General features: G+C 37.6%; 1 protein-coding gene and 1 pseudogene across 1 annotated transcript; one reads left to right on the top strand and one right to left on the bottom strand.

Annotated features, from left to right (window-relative positions):
• Positions 1-1,979: 1,979 nt before the first annotated feature.
• Positions 1,980-3,881, bottom strand: LOC126783293 (serine/threonine-protein kinase ZRK1-like; annotated as a pseudogene).
• A 2,588-nt stretch (positions 3,882-6,469) lies between these two features.
• Positions 6,470-8,227, top strand: LOC126783292 (non-functional pseudokinase ZRK2-like). Its single transcript, XM_050508737.1, has 2 exons — positions 6,470-6,589; positions 6,988-8,227. The coding sequence occupies exons 1-2, from the start codon at positions 6,573-6,575 to the stop codon at positions 8,009-8,011; spliced, it is 1,041 nt and encodes a 346-aa protein (XP_050364694.1). The 5' UTR covers positions 6,470-6,572; the 3' UTR covers positions 8,012-8,227.
• The last annotated feature ends 6,181 nt before the right edge of the window (positions 8,228-14,408 follow it).

Here is a 14,408-nt window from a genome sequence, read left to right on the forward strand (position 1 = left end):
ATTTTTCGGAGCGAATGTTGGATTGTTTTTAAGATCATAAATTTGTGAAATTTATTTAAACGAATTTTGGTTTGCTTAGTGAAGCGGTAAATCGAAAAACGGAAATGTTATCGAAATGTTTATTTAGAAAAACGTTATGTTTCCGCGACGTGAATATTGACTTTTATTCCGTCGCTCGTTTGTAAAAACTTCCTTCACGGAAGTTGTAGAGCTCATCGATACGAGTTCGTGGACACGTCACGTGTTCGAATCGGACGTCGTACGTAAAAATTATTAACGATGGAAGTTAATTTACGATTTAGAAAGGGGTATAAAAGGAAACTAATCAGAAGTAGGGTTTCCATTTTCGGAAACCCTCTTCTCTCTCCAAAACCCGCTCCTCCCTCCTTCTCTCTCACCCTCCCGAGCCTCTCTCCCTCCGAAAAACCCATCGTCGACGATCTTCATCTCTAGGCCGTCGTGTTCTTCACCGCTACTCCCTACGGCTTCGCGAGGTCCACCTCACCAAACCCCAATCTCGCCGCACCGCGCATTGCCGTCATGAGCTTCGTTGAGAACACCCGAAGCTCGGAGGTTACCCCCGCAACACCTCGCGTCTTCGCCGGCGAAGCAAGGGCACATAGGAGGGCATCTCGACGCCGATCCTCGCCTTGGTGCCCTCTGCCTTCAACCTGGAGGCCAAACCCCATCGATCTGAGTTCTTCCCGAGGAATTGAAACACCACCGGCGATCCGAGCCTTTCCGATGCCAAATCGGAGCTTTTAACTTCGATCAAGGTATGAATGGATGTGATTATTGGTTGATCCGAGCCTTAGGCTCGGCGCGTGGGCCCTACGCGCTGCCACAGTGAGTGGTGCATGAGCACCACGCGCGGTTGCCGGTGAGTGGCGCGTGTACCCCACGCGCCGCCACGTGCGGCAGCGCGTGAACAGTGTTTCCAAATTAGAAATTTTGTAAATTTATTTTTACGACGGTGAATGTAAAACTGTGATTTACATACGGTAAATGTAAATTTTATTTACGTACGGTAAATGTAAATGTAAATTACTTTCAGTAAAAAAGTAATTTCAAAAGGGTAAATCAATAATTAATATTTACTGAGACAGTATTTACATTTGAATAATATTCGTACGTATAGAAATACGTAAACAGTATGTACACGTACAAGGATACGTAATGAATATGTATTTGTGCAGAAATACATGAATAGTAAATGTGTGAACAGTAATTTCGTAAAAACAGAAATTGCTAAACAGTAACTTATTATTACTGTTTCGGCATTTAAGGTTTACGAAACGATTCTAAACTCTTTTCTTATCTTTTCAAGGTGATCGATAAATCAAGGAAATGAATTACCTTTGGAAATTGTGGAATTACGCTCGAGTTGATAAGGTGAGTAAAATCTCACTTATTTACGAATCTACCTTTGCGGAGATGCAAGATTTTGTAAAATAGTAAACAATGAAATATGACATGTATATGATATAGTGGATTATATATATATATATATTGTATAAATTGTAAATGGGTACGTATATATATAGTTTGCTATATTATATACTGTTAGGATTTCGTTTGTGAATATGATCACAGTGGTGATGAGAATGATATATTGAGCATGTTGATGCGATTTGTACAAATAATGAGTAGATTATTGTACGTGGTTTTAACGTTGAGATTTGTTAAAACGTTTTGTCTTCGGACATGTTTATGAAATATGACATGTATATGATATAGTGGATTATATATATATTGTATAAATGGTAAATAGGTACATATATATATATAGTTTGCTATATTATATACTGTTAAGATTTCGTTTGTGAATATGATCACAGTGGAGATGAGAATGATATATTGAGCATGTTGATGCGATTTGTACAAATAATGAGTAGATTATTGTACGTGGTTTTAACGTTGAGATTTGTTAAAACGTTTTGTCTTCGGACGTGTTTATGAAATATGACATGTATATGATATAATGGATTATATATATATATATATATATTGTATAAATGGTAAATGGGTACATAGCAATGCCAGTGCTAGGAAATCATGTAATTGCCTGTGTGCTATCTCAGCTCCCCCTACCTCCATATTAGGATCTACAATGGTTTGAACTTCGCCACCAGAAGCATGTGATTGCACATTTGGAATAAGGAACTCATATTTTCCTGCCTGATCTTTTACTACAGCTTCTCTTCCTGTTAAGAGCACAAGTAATAGAATACCAAAAGTATAAACATCAGTTTTTCTGAAATGCTGAGATTGACCCAGTAGGCAGGATCAAGATACCCAGGTGTAGTTATGACATCAGCATCAACTTCTGATTGCCTAGGCGGAATTGTAATGGAAATTGAGAAGTTGCACAGTTTGGGAACATAATCATTGTCTAAAAAAATGCAGTTGGGTTTTAAATCCCTGTAATATGTAAATATGTAATTGCATTGCAAGCTGCTTTGCAATACTCAACCTTGTTTTCCATGGTAGCTTTCCATAACCTCCGTCATAGTTGATAACTCCTTCCACTGCATATTCGTACACCAGAGCTGGTATAGGGAACTCTATGCAACATCCCAATAGTTTCAAAACATTTTTGTGGGTGCTCATTTGTATTGAAATGACTATGTCACGAATCGCCAGAGCCTTAGTTACCTCCGCAGCAAGCCAGTTCACAGTGAAGTACTTTTAATGATAACTGACCGGTTGTCAAGAAAACCATGGAACATTTTGTAGGATGAATCTTGTTGCACCACGCCAGCAGGATCAAAGTTCTTTGTTGCCCTCATAAGTTCATGAGCAGAGTAATTACGAATGGGATTATATTTTCCATTGGAAGAAGCAATGAGATCCTCTAATAACATGCTTCCGTTATCCGAGAATGATGACTTATGAGTATCTTTTTCCTCCTTTCTCAGACATGAAAGTAATGAGTACCTGATATATTTGTATAGCTACGAAGTAAGCACAAACACAAAAACGAAAGTGAAATGAGGCAATAGAAATCATTTTTCTCACTTCTGTAAGCATGCCATATATAACAGCTATCTGATATTCCCTGAGCTGTGCATTTTCTTTTCCGTTAATCATAGTAAATTCACATATATATATATATATATATATATATTTATTTATCAGTCCATATTCAGAGTGAAGTTTCACTCTAAAATTACAGAGTGAAGTTTCAATTTTGGCACACTTTTCGGTCAAGTTTTTTCACCATAAACGATTCAATATTTAGGTATAATATTCAAGATCATCTATACAAAATTTCATCTGATTCGGATATTGTTAAGGTATTGAAATTAGATTAAATCAATGAATGAATTAAAACTGTTCAACGTGAACCGTTCGTATAAATCTCAATTTTAAAAGCTCAAACCATTGTCAAATTAGATGAAATTTTGTAGAGATGATCTTGAATATCATACCTAAATATTGAATCACTTATGGTGAAAAAATTTGACCGAAAAATGTGTCAAAATTGGAAGTTCACTCTGTAATTTCATAGTGAAGTATATACAGTAACTTGCTCGTTTCATTTCAAACCCAATAAGAACCAAGAACAAAAGGAGTATAAAGGAAAAGGAACATCTCATCGATCCTGAACCATAACTTACAAGAATTTGGTTGACATTTTTTCGGTATTCCCAGCACGCTGGAGACCCCTTGGAAATGGTTTGAGCAGAGAGTGTTGATTCTCGATTTCGATCCGATTCAGCAAACTCTCCAGCCTCTTTTCTCCGTCCGCCGAACGTCTGCGTTTCTCATCATCTTCCGGCAAGGTCCGTCCTTCTCTGGGTTTGAATGTTTGTGTTATAGTGTTTTGCTTCTCTGGGTTTTCTTATTGCAATTGGTTGCCTCGTTTGTCGATATCCGGGTAAGTTCATTTTTGTGTTTGACTGTCTTTCTGCGTTTGATTATTCTATTGGGTCATTGGGTGGGTACAGATTCTTTGCTTTTGCAAGTTGATGGATAAGTGGCTTTTTCTCCATTGTTAAAGCTACCATCTTTATCCTGTATATTAAAACACAAATAGCGCATCCTTAATTCCTTATCTCAGTTTTACAATGTACAATGAAGAAGAGGAAGAGAAACCCTATAAGGAACTACAGCATCCTTGTGGGAATGAACATCCTAATGCAGTGGGTGGTGAAATTGGATCGATTCAGGCGAATTATATGTGTTTACACGTACTGATATAATTGTTGCAACATAGAGTACCAGTATTTTAACGTGTTGACAATGTATTAACTATTGGTTCTTATTAATAGTTAAAATGGTTGATTGATACTAAAATTATTGAATATCAAAACTAACAATTTAAGAATTTTCGTTCTCCTTTCTACATTTTTTTTGTTTAGCTATGCTACCTGCAAGGTAAAGTGCTAAAGGGAAAACATTGTTTATTGATTTGGGAGATCGCAAATTTAGCAGATACTTAAAAAGATAAAGCCATTGTTAGTATCTTGTTTGGAATTATGTTGCTATGGAGAGGACAAAGAACTCTCAGAAGTGCGGTTGAAATATTTTGGGTAAATAATGACTATAGGTTTATTACAATGTATAATGATATGGTATCCTTTATAATTTGAATTTTGTGTTTTCACACTTTGTTGTCTGAAATTTGGTTGCTCATCTGTATTATACCGATTCAGCTGTACCTCTTATTGAAGTGTGGCTTTATCTAGAGGATACAAGGAGCAGTGGTGGATCGAGGATTCATAGGTGGGTTGGGTTTGGAATTTTTTTTTGGCTGAAATTATAAGAAAAAAAAATCTAACTAGTACAATGGTAATCAAATTACACAATATATACAATTTATTTTGAAGCAAAACAATAAAATAAATAAGAATAAAAAAGAACTATAGATATTATGGTAAATAACATCTGATATCAATACATTAAGAATCCTGAATGAAAAAGACATATTAAGTCCTTAGTGTTCTAGGATGAGAGGAGCTCCGCTAGGGTTTCCCCTTGGCGGTGGCTTGGCACCATTGGCTTTTTGGTTGGGTCTTTCTCTCCTAAGGGGTTGTAGAGATGAATTCGATGGTGGAGATCCTTCGGTGTCGTGTTCGTGCATCTGGAGCGGGTCATGTCGGTCGTGGCTTTGGCGACGAGGTTCTCAAGTGGGTGGAGCGGTCGCGCCCGAGTTGGGACACCGAATTCGCATGTTTATGCATCCCCGCCTCCATTCATGTTGTAGTTCGCCCTGGCCGCATCGGTTAGAGGCGAGATATTGGGTCCGATCAGTTAGGGTGTCCTCCAATTAGGTCGCCGGATGTGGGGTCTTTATTCTTCACTGTCGGCATGGCTTGGTGCATTCCGGTGGTGGTTGGTAATGTTGATCGGCGATGATGGGGTGGTTCTCACTGGTGGCAACATCATGGTTTGGTTTCTCAATCCTTTGGGTGTGCATAGCAATTGGGATGTACTAAATCTTAGGCCTGGATTTTAGGTCTAGGTTTGGGCCTCCGCAAGTTTTCAGTTTTGTCTTGGTGTTTTTGGGCTTTGAGGTGCTAAAGGTCAAGGCTTGTGTGGGCTCTAGTTAGCATCGATCCTGGGGATACCCCATCTGCGTAGGGTGATCTTGGCGGTCATCAAATAAGCGAGTTAGTTACGTAAGCATTTTATATTTGGTTACTGGTTAACGTTTTTATTTTTTTGAGGTTTCATGCTAGGATTAGGTGCACTTAGTTTCTTAGTTATGCTTTTTCCTTTGGTTCTTTGCTTAGTTCCAAATTCATGACGGGGCCCCCAAGGAGGTGAACTAAGTCGTCGTATCCTTCTCTTTTTCTTGAGTTCTCAAGGTTTAAAATAAAAAATTTGGATGAAAATAAGAATTATAAATAGAAATAAACCTTATATCTCACAAGAAAATACAATATTTTCTAAGAATTGAGGCCTAAACATCAAATCAGCTCTAAAACTAAATAAAAAGAAGTACATTATTCAGTTTAGTGGGAACCAACCTTTAATCAAGAAAAAAAAAAGAAAAAAGAAAAAAAAATGCCTGCTAGGATATTCGAACTTGGGCAAGCTAGGTGTTGATGAAAATAGCTGGCCAAGTCTACTATACACTGGTGACTGGTTTATGTCTATATGACATAACATATTCTAAAAATTATTTACATGATAATTCTCAGTTGGGCTTGAGCCCAACCAACGTACGTGCTAGATCTGCGCCTCACAAGGAGGTGGTATTATACTGTTCTTATGTTTAGTAGATAAATGAGTGTTGCTCTGTTAGAGTATGGTACTTTTTATAGTTTATAGGAAAATCACTATTGGAGGAGTTGCAGCTGCTAGCATCTTCTCAACTTTGACCTGGTAATTCAGGTTTCCCACTGCATGATATTTCTAACCAGTCAGAACACGGCACGTGTGATCTCCCTTATCATTAAGCTGCCAAAACCTTATATCAGAAGAAAATGAAATAGACCAAGTGAGACTGTGAGAGATCTGCAGAGAACTCGGTGGTGGAATCAAATAATAGTCTTCACTTGTGCAATTGGAAACCAATACAAAGGAGACGGAGTTACATAACACATGCAGCAGAATCACTGAAGATGCTATCCAAACTCTTGTAAGTTCAGGCTTTTTACCTTTGTATATAACTATATATGGAGCTTTCTTTAATTACATTTCTGATCAAATTTGAGTTATTGTTGTTTAATTTTATCTTCAATCAATTAGTGTTCAAAAACAAGAAAGCAAGTTACGTCATAGTAATGCATCGCTGCTCTTAACTATCGACTATCGTTATGAAAATTCATGAAGTAATATTAAAAGAGGCACAAGTAGTGAATGGTTTGCAGTTAGTGAAAGAAATCCTGATCGAATGCAGTTGTAGGACAATGGGTTTTTCTGTAACAGGCTACAAAACAACTCCTTTATTTGCTTTTCTAATCTTTCAGTTTATACAAGATGAAAGAAGAAAAGGCTATACATTCATATCATAAAATCATTCATTTGTGGTGTCAGATACTTTTTGCTTACATGTTTGAGGAAGGAGGAAAAATATGCTTTGGATAATGGAAGCAAATTATTAGAGGATCTTATTGCATCTTGTGATGGAAAATCTAATCCCATTCGCCATTACTCTGCTGATGAACTCATCCGGGCAACCAATAACTTCCATCCCTCCTGCCTTATACAAGGGTTTCGTCCACACGCATTTAGGGGTTCTCTAGACAGCAGATTGGTTATCATTAAGACCATGGAGGCAGCTGATGAAGCTAGAGATGAAGCAATCCGTAACATTGTAATTTCAGTGCAGATGAGCACTCATAAGAATGTTTTGAAATTGTTGGGTTGCTGTTTAGAATTCCCACTACCAGTTCTAGTGCATGAATATGCAACTCAAGGAGTTCTTAACATGAAAGGAGGTTTGGGGGATGATGAAGCTCTACCATGGAAAACTAGAATACGAATCGCAAAGCAGGTTGCTAATGCTATTACATATCTGCATACAGCCTTCCCTAGACCCATCATTCATAGGGATCTTAGAACTGACTGTATTCTCTTGGATGAGGACTTTGTTCCCAAATTATGTGATTTCTCATGGAGTGTAACGATTCCGCCTGAGCAATCACATGTCAAAGATATAGTAAAAGGCACAGTAGGGTATCTTGACCCTGTGTATGTTAAGTCTGCCAGCATTTCAGAAAAAACTGATGTTTATAGCTTTGGTGTTATTTTACTTGTTTTCTTGACGGGACAAAAACCCTTCAAACAAAATCAGAGGGGATCCTATGAATATGAGGACTTCATTCCATATTTGAAATTACAACTAGCATGTGAGGATCAAATCCAGGCAATTGTGGATCCCAAAATCCTTGAGAAGTTAAGAGAAGGTGATGAGGAAGCACAACAGCAGTTGCATGAATTCTTGTCACTGGCATTGTCATGTACCCAACTGGAAATTGAAGCACGGCCAGATATGATCGATGTGGCAAAAGAACTTGTACGAATTGAAAAACTCTCTTCTCATTCTAGCTTAGCTTAATCTGTTACATTTTTCTTATCAGTGAGTAACGAAAATTTGATTTAGCAGTTAGTAGCTTTAAGAAGTTTGTATTTACAAGCTCTGATCTATATATAAGATAGATTTTTAGAAGAAATATGCTTCAAGTTGCATTCTTCAGTGTATTGAAGCTAGTCCTGAGTTCCTGACTCCAAATAGGATCAATATTTTATGAAGGTCTTCTTTCTTGAGAAAGGATGCTTCATACTTTTCAGTCTTTTTTCACATACTATCTTTGAATCTGTGTTCAATATGTTCTAAATATTCGGTTTAGAAACACTTATGAGATAATGAATGTTCTATGACAAAATCATTAAACAATCTTTGGAATTTAGATTACTCGTGTTACGAGATCGGATTAAATTTTGAGAGCTTTCCACATCATTTGATAATCTCATTCATGTCCAAATACTACCTATGAGCATAACATATGAAGTAACTTGCTGCAGTAGTCAATAGGCCGGCTTCATTTCTTTATCTCTAAGTCAAAGAGTTGACTAAGTCGACGTTTTGGGTCGATATGAATTCGATCACTGCAGGCCTTCCAAAGCACATCAATAATTTGACAAATCTGCTCCTTCTCTATCAGATGCAAGTCACCTGAAACATAGGATACTGATGAGGTCAACTGATAGTGCATCTTTGAACTTAATTATAGTGATAATTTTTTTTTGGCAAACAAGCATTATATTAAAACACCACACAAACTACAACCTTGAAACATGCTCTCAAGGAGGAGCACTTACAGCATCAGGAGCTAGGATATGAAGAAGAGAAGTCGGAGGATTTTGGAACCAATCCAACGGACACTCCGACTTAGAAACTAGAAAAGCAGCATGATCTGCTGCTTGATTAGCTTCCCTACTGATCCAAGACCAGTTGATAGAAGAAAAAGACTTTGACATACTTTCAATCTGAACAATCCAAGGATGAACTGACCAAGCACATAAAATCTCTGGGGATTGCCAGGCTGAAATCAAAGAAAGACAATCAGCCTCGATCAAAGGAGAAGAAACTTGTAGATTCTTAGCAAGTTGTAGGCCAAGAATGATAGCTTGAGCCTCCGTAGCTTCAGCAGAGGAAGCAAGACTGGAACCAGTTAAACCACCTTGTAAATGACTAAAGGAATCCCGAGCAATGGCTTCCTGACGGCTACACAGAGAGAATGAAGACCAAGTAGCATCAATGATAATCTTTAAGTTTGGAGAAGAAGGTGGAGCCCAAAACCAAGTAATCAGTGAAGAAGAACAGTAAGAAGAAGAGACTTGAAGCCTATCCACAGATGATAAAAATTCACTGGCAGCAGAAAAGGCTTCCATGGCAACAGACACTGGATTAACTTGAGCATGAGAATAAACCGCCGAACACCTTTGCTTCCAAGTATGCCACAACATGAAAGAAATATGAGTTGAGAAAAACCCAAAATCTTTATGATCACACACTAGAGAAGAAATAAGCAACTCTATTCACATGTGTAAGGAAATAAACCAAGCTTGGGAGATATTATAGTTAAAAGGATGAGCAAACCAAGCTCCATGAGTCCACTCACAAAGAAAAAGCATATGTTCCACCGTTTTCAGGAAAATCCGAGCATAGAGGACAAACTGAATGAGATGAAAGGTGACGATAAAACAATCTTTCTTTGGTGGAAGAAAATTATGAACTGTTTTCTAAATAAACATTTTAATCTTTGGCAGAGTAGACACAACCCAAATCCATTTCCACACTTTGAGACAAATGGAATGAGAAGACGAGGGTCGAATAGTCGTTGAAGCAGTAGCGAGGGAACGAGAAAGAGTATATCCAGACTTAACTGAATACTTTCCATCTCGTTGCCCTATCCACACCAGAGAGTTAGAGACGAAAGTAGGATCCACATGTAAAGCCCGGATTAGCTGCTGGTCAGAAAGGGAAACAACATTCTCCAACTGAGAAAAATCTCAAACCTTCTCTGCCTTATTGTAAAGAGTGCTAATCAAACAAGGTGATTGAGGTCCATAAATGTTATCAGAAAGAGAACCTCTAAACGGAATCCATTGATCCTTCAAAAAATTCAAATTGGAATTAAGACCAATCTGTCAATGACTACCCTGAACCACAAGAGATCTAGCAGAGAGGAAGCTTGAGCAAATCCAAGAAGGTGAAGACCCAAGAGAAGCATTCCAAAAAGAACACGAAGGAAAATAAAGCGCCTTTAAAACTCTTGCCCAAAAAGTTGAAGGATTAGAACACATAAAAAAATTTAATAGAAAATTAAATATCTAAAGAATATGTTGTAACTAAAGAAAAGTAGTGAAAAAATTGAGGAGATAATAGAAATAAATATAGATTTATTAATAGAAAATAGTAGACAAAACTGTAAAGTAAAAGAATAGAGAAAAATGAAAAATTAAAGAATTGGGAAGGAGGAGAAAAAAAAAGGGTTGAAAAAAGAGAAAAACAAAAAGAGGAGAGAATAGAAATAAATATAGATTTACTAATAAAAACTAGTAGACATAAATGTAAAGTAAAAGAGTAGATAAAAAAATTGAAAAATAAAAGAATTGGGAAGGAGAAGACAAAATTAAGGATGAAAAAAGATAAAAAAAAGATTGAAAAATAAAATAATTGGGAAAGAAGAGAAAAAATCACGGAAAAAAAGAGAAAAACAAAAGGAGGAAGGTGGGTTTTTGCCCTAAGGATAATTATACTTGGCCTTTAGCCAACTATACCAACTCAAACTTTAATAAGAGTAGCACATATACTTGGTAATATTTCAGCACAATTTTCGGCTGGGATATAGCCCTACCAGCCCGCCAAGTGGTTCTGCCCTCGTTGAGGAGTTAGCAGGAGAAGATGAGCAAGCACGACAACATCAATTGCATGATTTTTCTAACACTGACATTTTATGCACTCAAGACAAAAGTGAAACAAGGCTAGATATGATCGATGTCGCCAAGGAACTTGTACGAATTGATTTTCCTTGTTAGCTACTTTATCCTCTACATTTGAACTCAAGTAATTAACTGGACAATTCGATTTAGCAAAAACTCTAGATTGTGCTTCGAGAGGGTTGTGTTAATTGGAAGGTCTAGTTTGTTTTTTAAGATCTCAATGTTGGAAGTTCATGCCATATAGGCATCTAGCTATAGTTCTCAATTTATATCATCTTGAAGATGCTGACATTTCAGAATAGGTGGAGGAAAGATCACTGTAATACCTTGAAAATTCATATCTAATTTCCAATGAGTTCTCATATATTATTAAGTTGGTCATTGTCCAATTTTATTTCACGAGGATGAAAGCAAAAGGGTTCGAACGATTAATTGTTCGGGAACATTCAATTTGACGAGTCTAACAGTTGACTTTTGACTCATTAGGTTTATTAGAAAACTTTTTTCATGAAAGTCATAGAGCTCGTCGATACGAGTTCATAGACATGTGGCACGCGTGATTTGAAGATTGTATGAAGAAGTTATAATCAACTCAAGTTTTGGGCTCCAAAAATTTTAAGTATGAATAGAGAAAATTCCTTGTAGGGTTTCATCATTTTCGCATCTCCTTTTTTTCTCCTCTCTCTCTCTCTCTGTGTCGCGTACCTCCTTCAAGCTCAAAATTGTGCGAATGACCCTACCCGGACGTGGCCGACCCAACCCGACTTTTCCGGCGAGCTCTGGCGGTTCCAGGCGACAGGGCCAGCCCAGATCTCTTTGTCTTCTCCTTGCGCGCCTCCCTGTGATGGTGGCTCGTGTAGTCTCACACCAGTTTGCACGCATCAAAGGCTGAAAGACGACCCGATGACCCGTCTGTGACCCAATTTTGATTTCGGCGACCTTTGGCGGTGCAACCAACACAGAACAACTTCTCTCCTCCTTGCAACCTCATATGTGGTAGTGGTTTGACCCACTTTGACTTGGAAGTTGTAGATCAATGAGTATGGGTCACGCCAGCAACTCGACTTGCTTCAGCCATTTCCGACGGTGTTTCAGCGATCACTAGTGGTGCAGTTGACCCAGGAAGCTTCACTTCTTCCTCCTAGTCATGACCATGCAACCTTGGAGCTCGGTTGCTTGAACAAGCCAATTCTGAGTTGCCATGGCAGCAGCAACTTGGGGCAGTTTCCAATTGATTTTGGGACTTCTACATGTGTGTATGCTTATTGTGAAGTTAGATTGTTGTGAAGCCAGAAATTTAAGAGAAATGTGTGTGTGGAGGGCATGAGGCAGCCTCTTGTTGTGGCTTGCAGCAGTGTGCCGACATATAGTGGAGCTTTCAAAGGCTCTAGTGTCTCATGCTCGGCGACGCGACTGTTTTGATATATAAATTGTAGGTGTGGTTGCCGTATGAGAAAGTTAGGCTATTTCGAATTTTTACTCGTGAGCTCTGAATTCGACATGTAACACTATGTTGTTGCTTAGTAAGGGTCTAGAGACCTTAGGATAAAGGTTGTCTCGAGTGACAAGTCTTCAGGTTAGATGGAGCGTAAAAATTGAGGTATAACTTTATTATTTTCAATTGTTACTAAGTTGCGAATGGTTGTTTATTTAGAAGGTAAGTACATGTGGATGCAATGTTGAATTCACTAGAGTCAACATAGTAGCACCTTGATAGTTTGGAGACTTTAATTAGTCTCAAATGAGTTGCGGCTCAAGTGGTTTGGATGAATTTGGATGAATTGGTTGTTGTTGGCGGATGGGACCAGAATGGAAGAAAATGTACCTTACGGTAAATTGGTTTAATTGTATGACTTGTTCATTTTGTGATGTTGTGAAAGTCGCTTAGTTTTGTACAATATTATCATGGGTGAATTGATTATATTGTAAAACGTTTTCTAGTCTTCAGACAGTGATAACATTTAAATCAAGAACCAAACATTTGGCCGGATGTTGGTTACGATCAGTTAGAGTTCTAGTTTGCCTGCATTGTATTGCATGAGGGGTAACCAGGTGAGTTGCCCAGGTCTCATGAGTACACATGTTTTAAAATTGATATTTATTGCATTTCCTTGTATGTGATGGGTAACTAGATGAGATGCCCTGGTCTCATGAGAACACATGTTTTAAAAATGATAATGGGTAATCAGGTGGGCTACCCAGGTCTCATGAGAACACATGTTTAAAAAATGGTAACATGTAACCACGTGGGCTGCCCAGATCTCATGAGTACACGTGTTTAAAAATGTTATTTGTTACATTTCCTTTTGTTTGTGTTTTATTGTGTTTGTTTTTTGTTTAATTATCTCTTGTATCTTATTGTTTGTTAAGTGATTTCTGAACTAAGATGTTATGCATGAATCACTTATCTTTTTCTGTGCTTTTCTTCTTGTTATACGTGAATTCTTGAACTATGTTTTCCTATAGGATTCACTAATTGCCTTATTACGTTTGTTTTTTTTGTGTTTCTCGTTTAGTGGTGTGCGTTGGACCTTTAGTAAGAGGTGGAAAGTGTTGTAGGATGTGTATTGGGCGTAGTGTTATTGTTGTTGAGATAATAATGTTAAGTCGAGAACATGACTTTGATTGAGATGTGATGCATTATTTATTGTCGTTGTTGCATGTTATTGTTGTTGTTTATCTGTTGAGTAGTTATATTCAGTTTACTCATACCAGTTGTGAAGCTGACCGGGTTTGTGTTTGCAATCCCGGTGTACCAATCAATGGTGAAATGGGTAGTACCACAGGTTGTACGTAGTTACAGTTGGTAAGTCGAGCAGCTGTCAGTAGCGTGCTGTTTGATTCAGTTCTTTAGTTTTGGTGAGTCTTGAGTGAATCCTACAACTGTAAATTATACTTAATTGTAAACAGTGCGTTTTGATTCAAGTTGTAACTGAGTTTGTTAATTAAACTCTAGATCGATATTCAACAGCTGTATTGTAATTTCAATTACATTGAAATTATTATGAGTGTTAACATTCTAAATTTTAAATTTTTACTGTTCAAAATTTATGTTCGCTATAATCACACCCCTTTGTTACTGCCAATCTGCTACACAAAATGGAGGGATCATTGTAATCACTAGGAGGAGAGGCACCTCGCCAATCCTTCAACAGTTGAACTTGTGCAGTTGTGCTAAGAAACAACAACTTGGTTTGAAAGTAAACTGTGTATGGTATGATTAAGGTTACCAATCTGTTGAATTGATTTCCCATTTATATACTTTTCGAACTCAACCAGTTTCAATGTCAAGACTACAGTTACATTCTAATCTCATCCATTGTTGAGATGTGTTTTTACTTTTTAGAACTAGACTTTCTACTTTCTGGTCTGTATGGTTCTCCTGTTTTAACTTATTCTATAAAAAAACTGTGTACTACAAATCCAGCTAGCTGAGAACTTCAAATAATGAGCTTCAGACCCAAACGGCCAAACCCATAAACAGTTTCTGAAATTTGGGTGGGAAA

Source organism: Argentina anserina, chromosome 2, assembly GCF_933775445.1.
Source record: "Argentina anserina chromosome 2, drPotAnse1.1, whole genome shotgun sequence".
Lineage (NCBI taxonomy): Eukaryota > Viridiplantae > Streptophyta > Magnoliopsida > Rosales > Rosaceae > Argentina > Argentina anserina.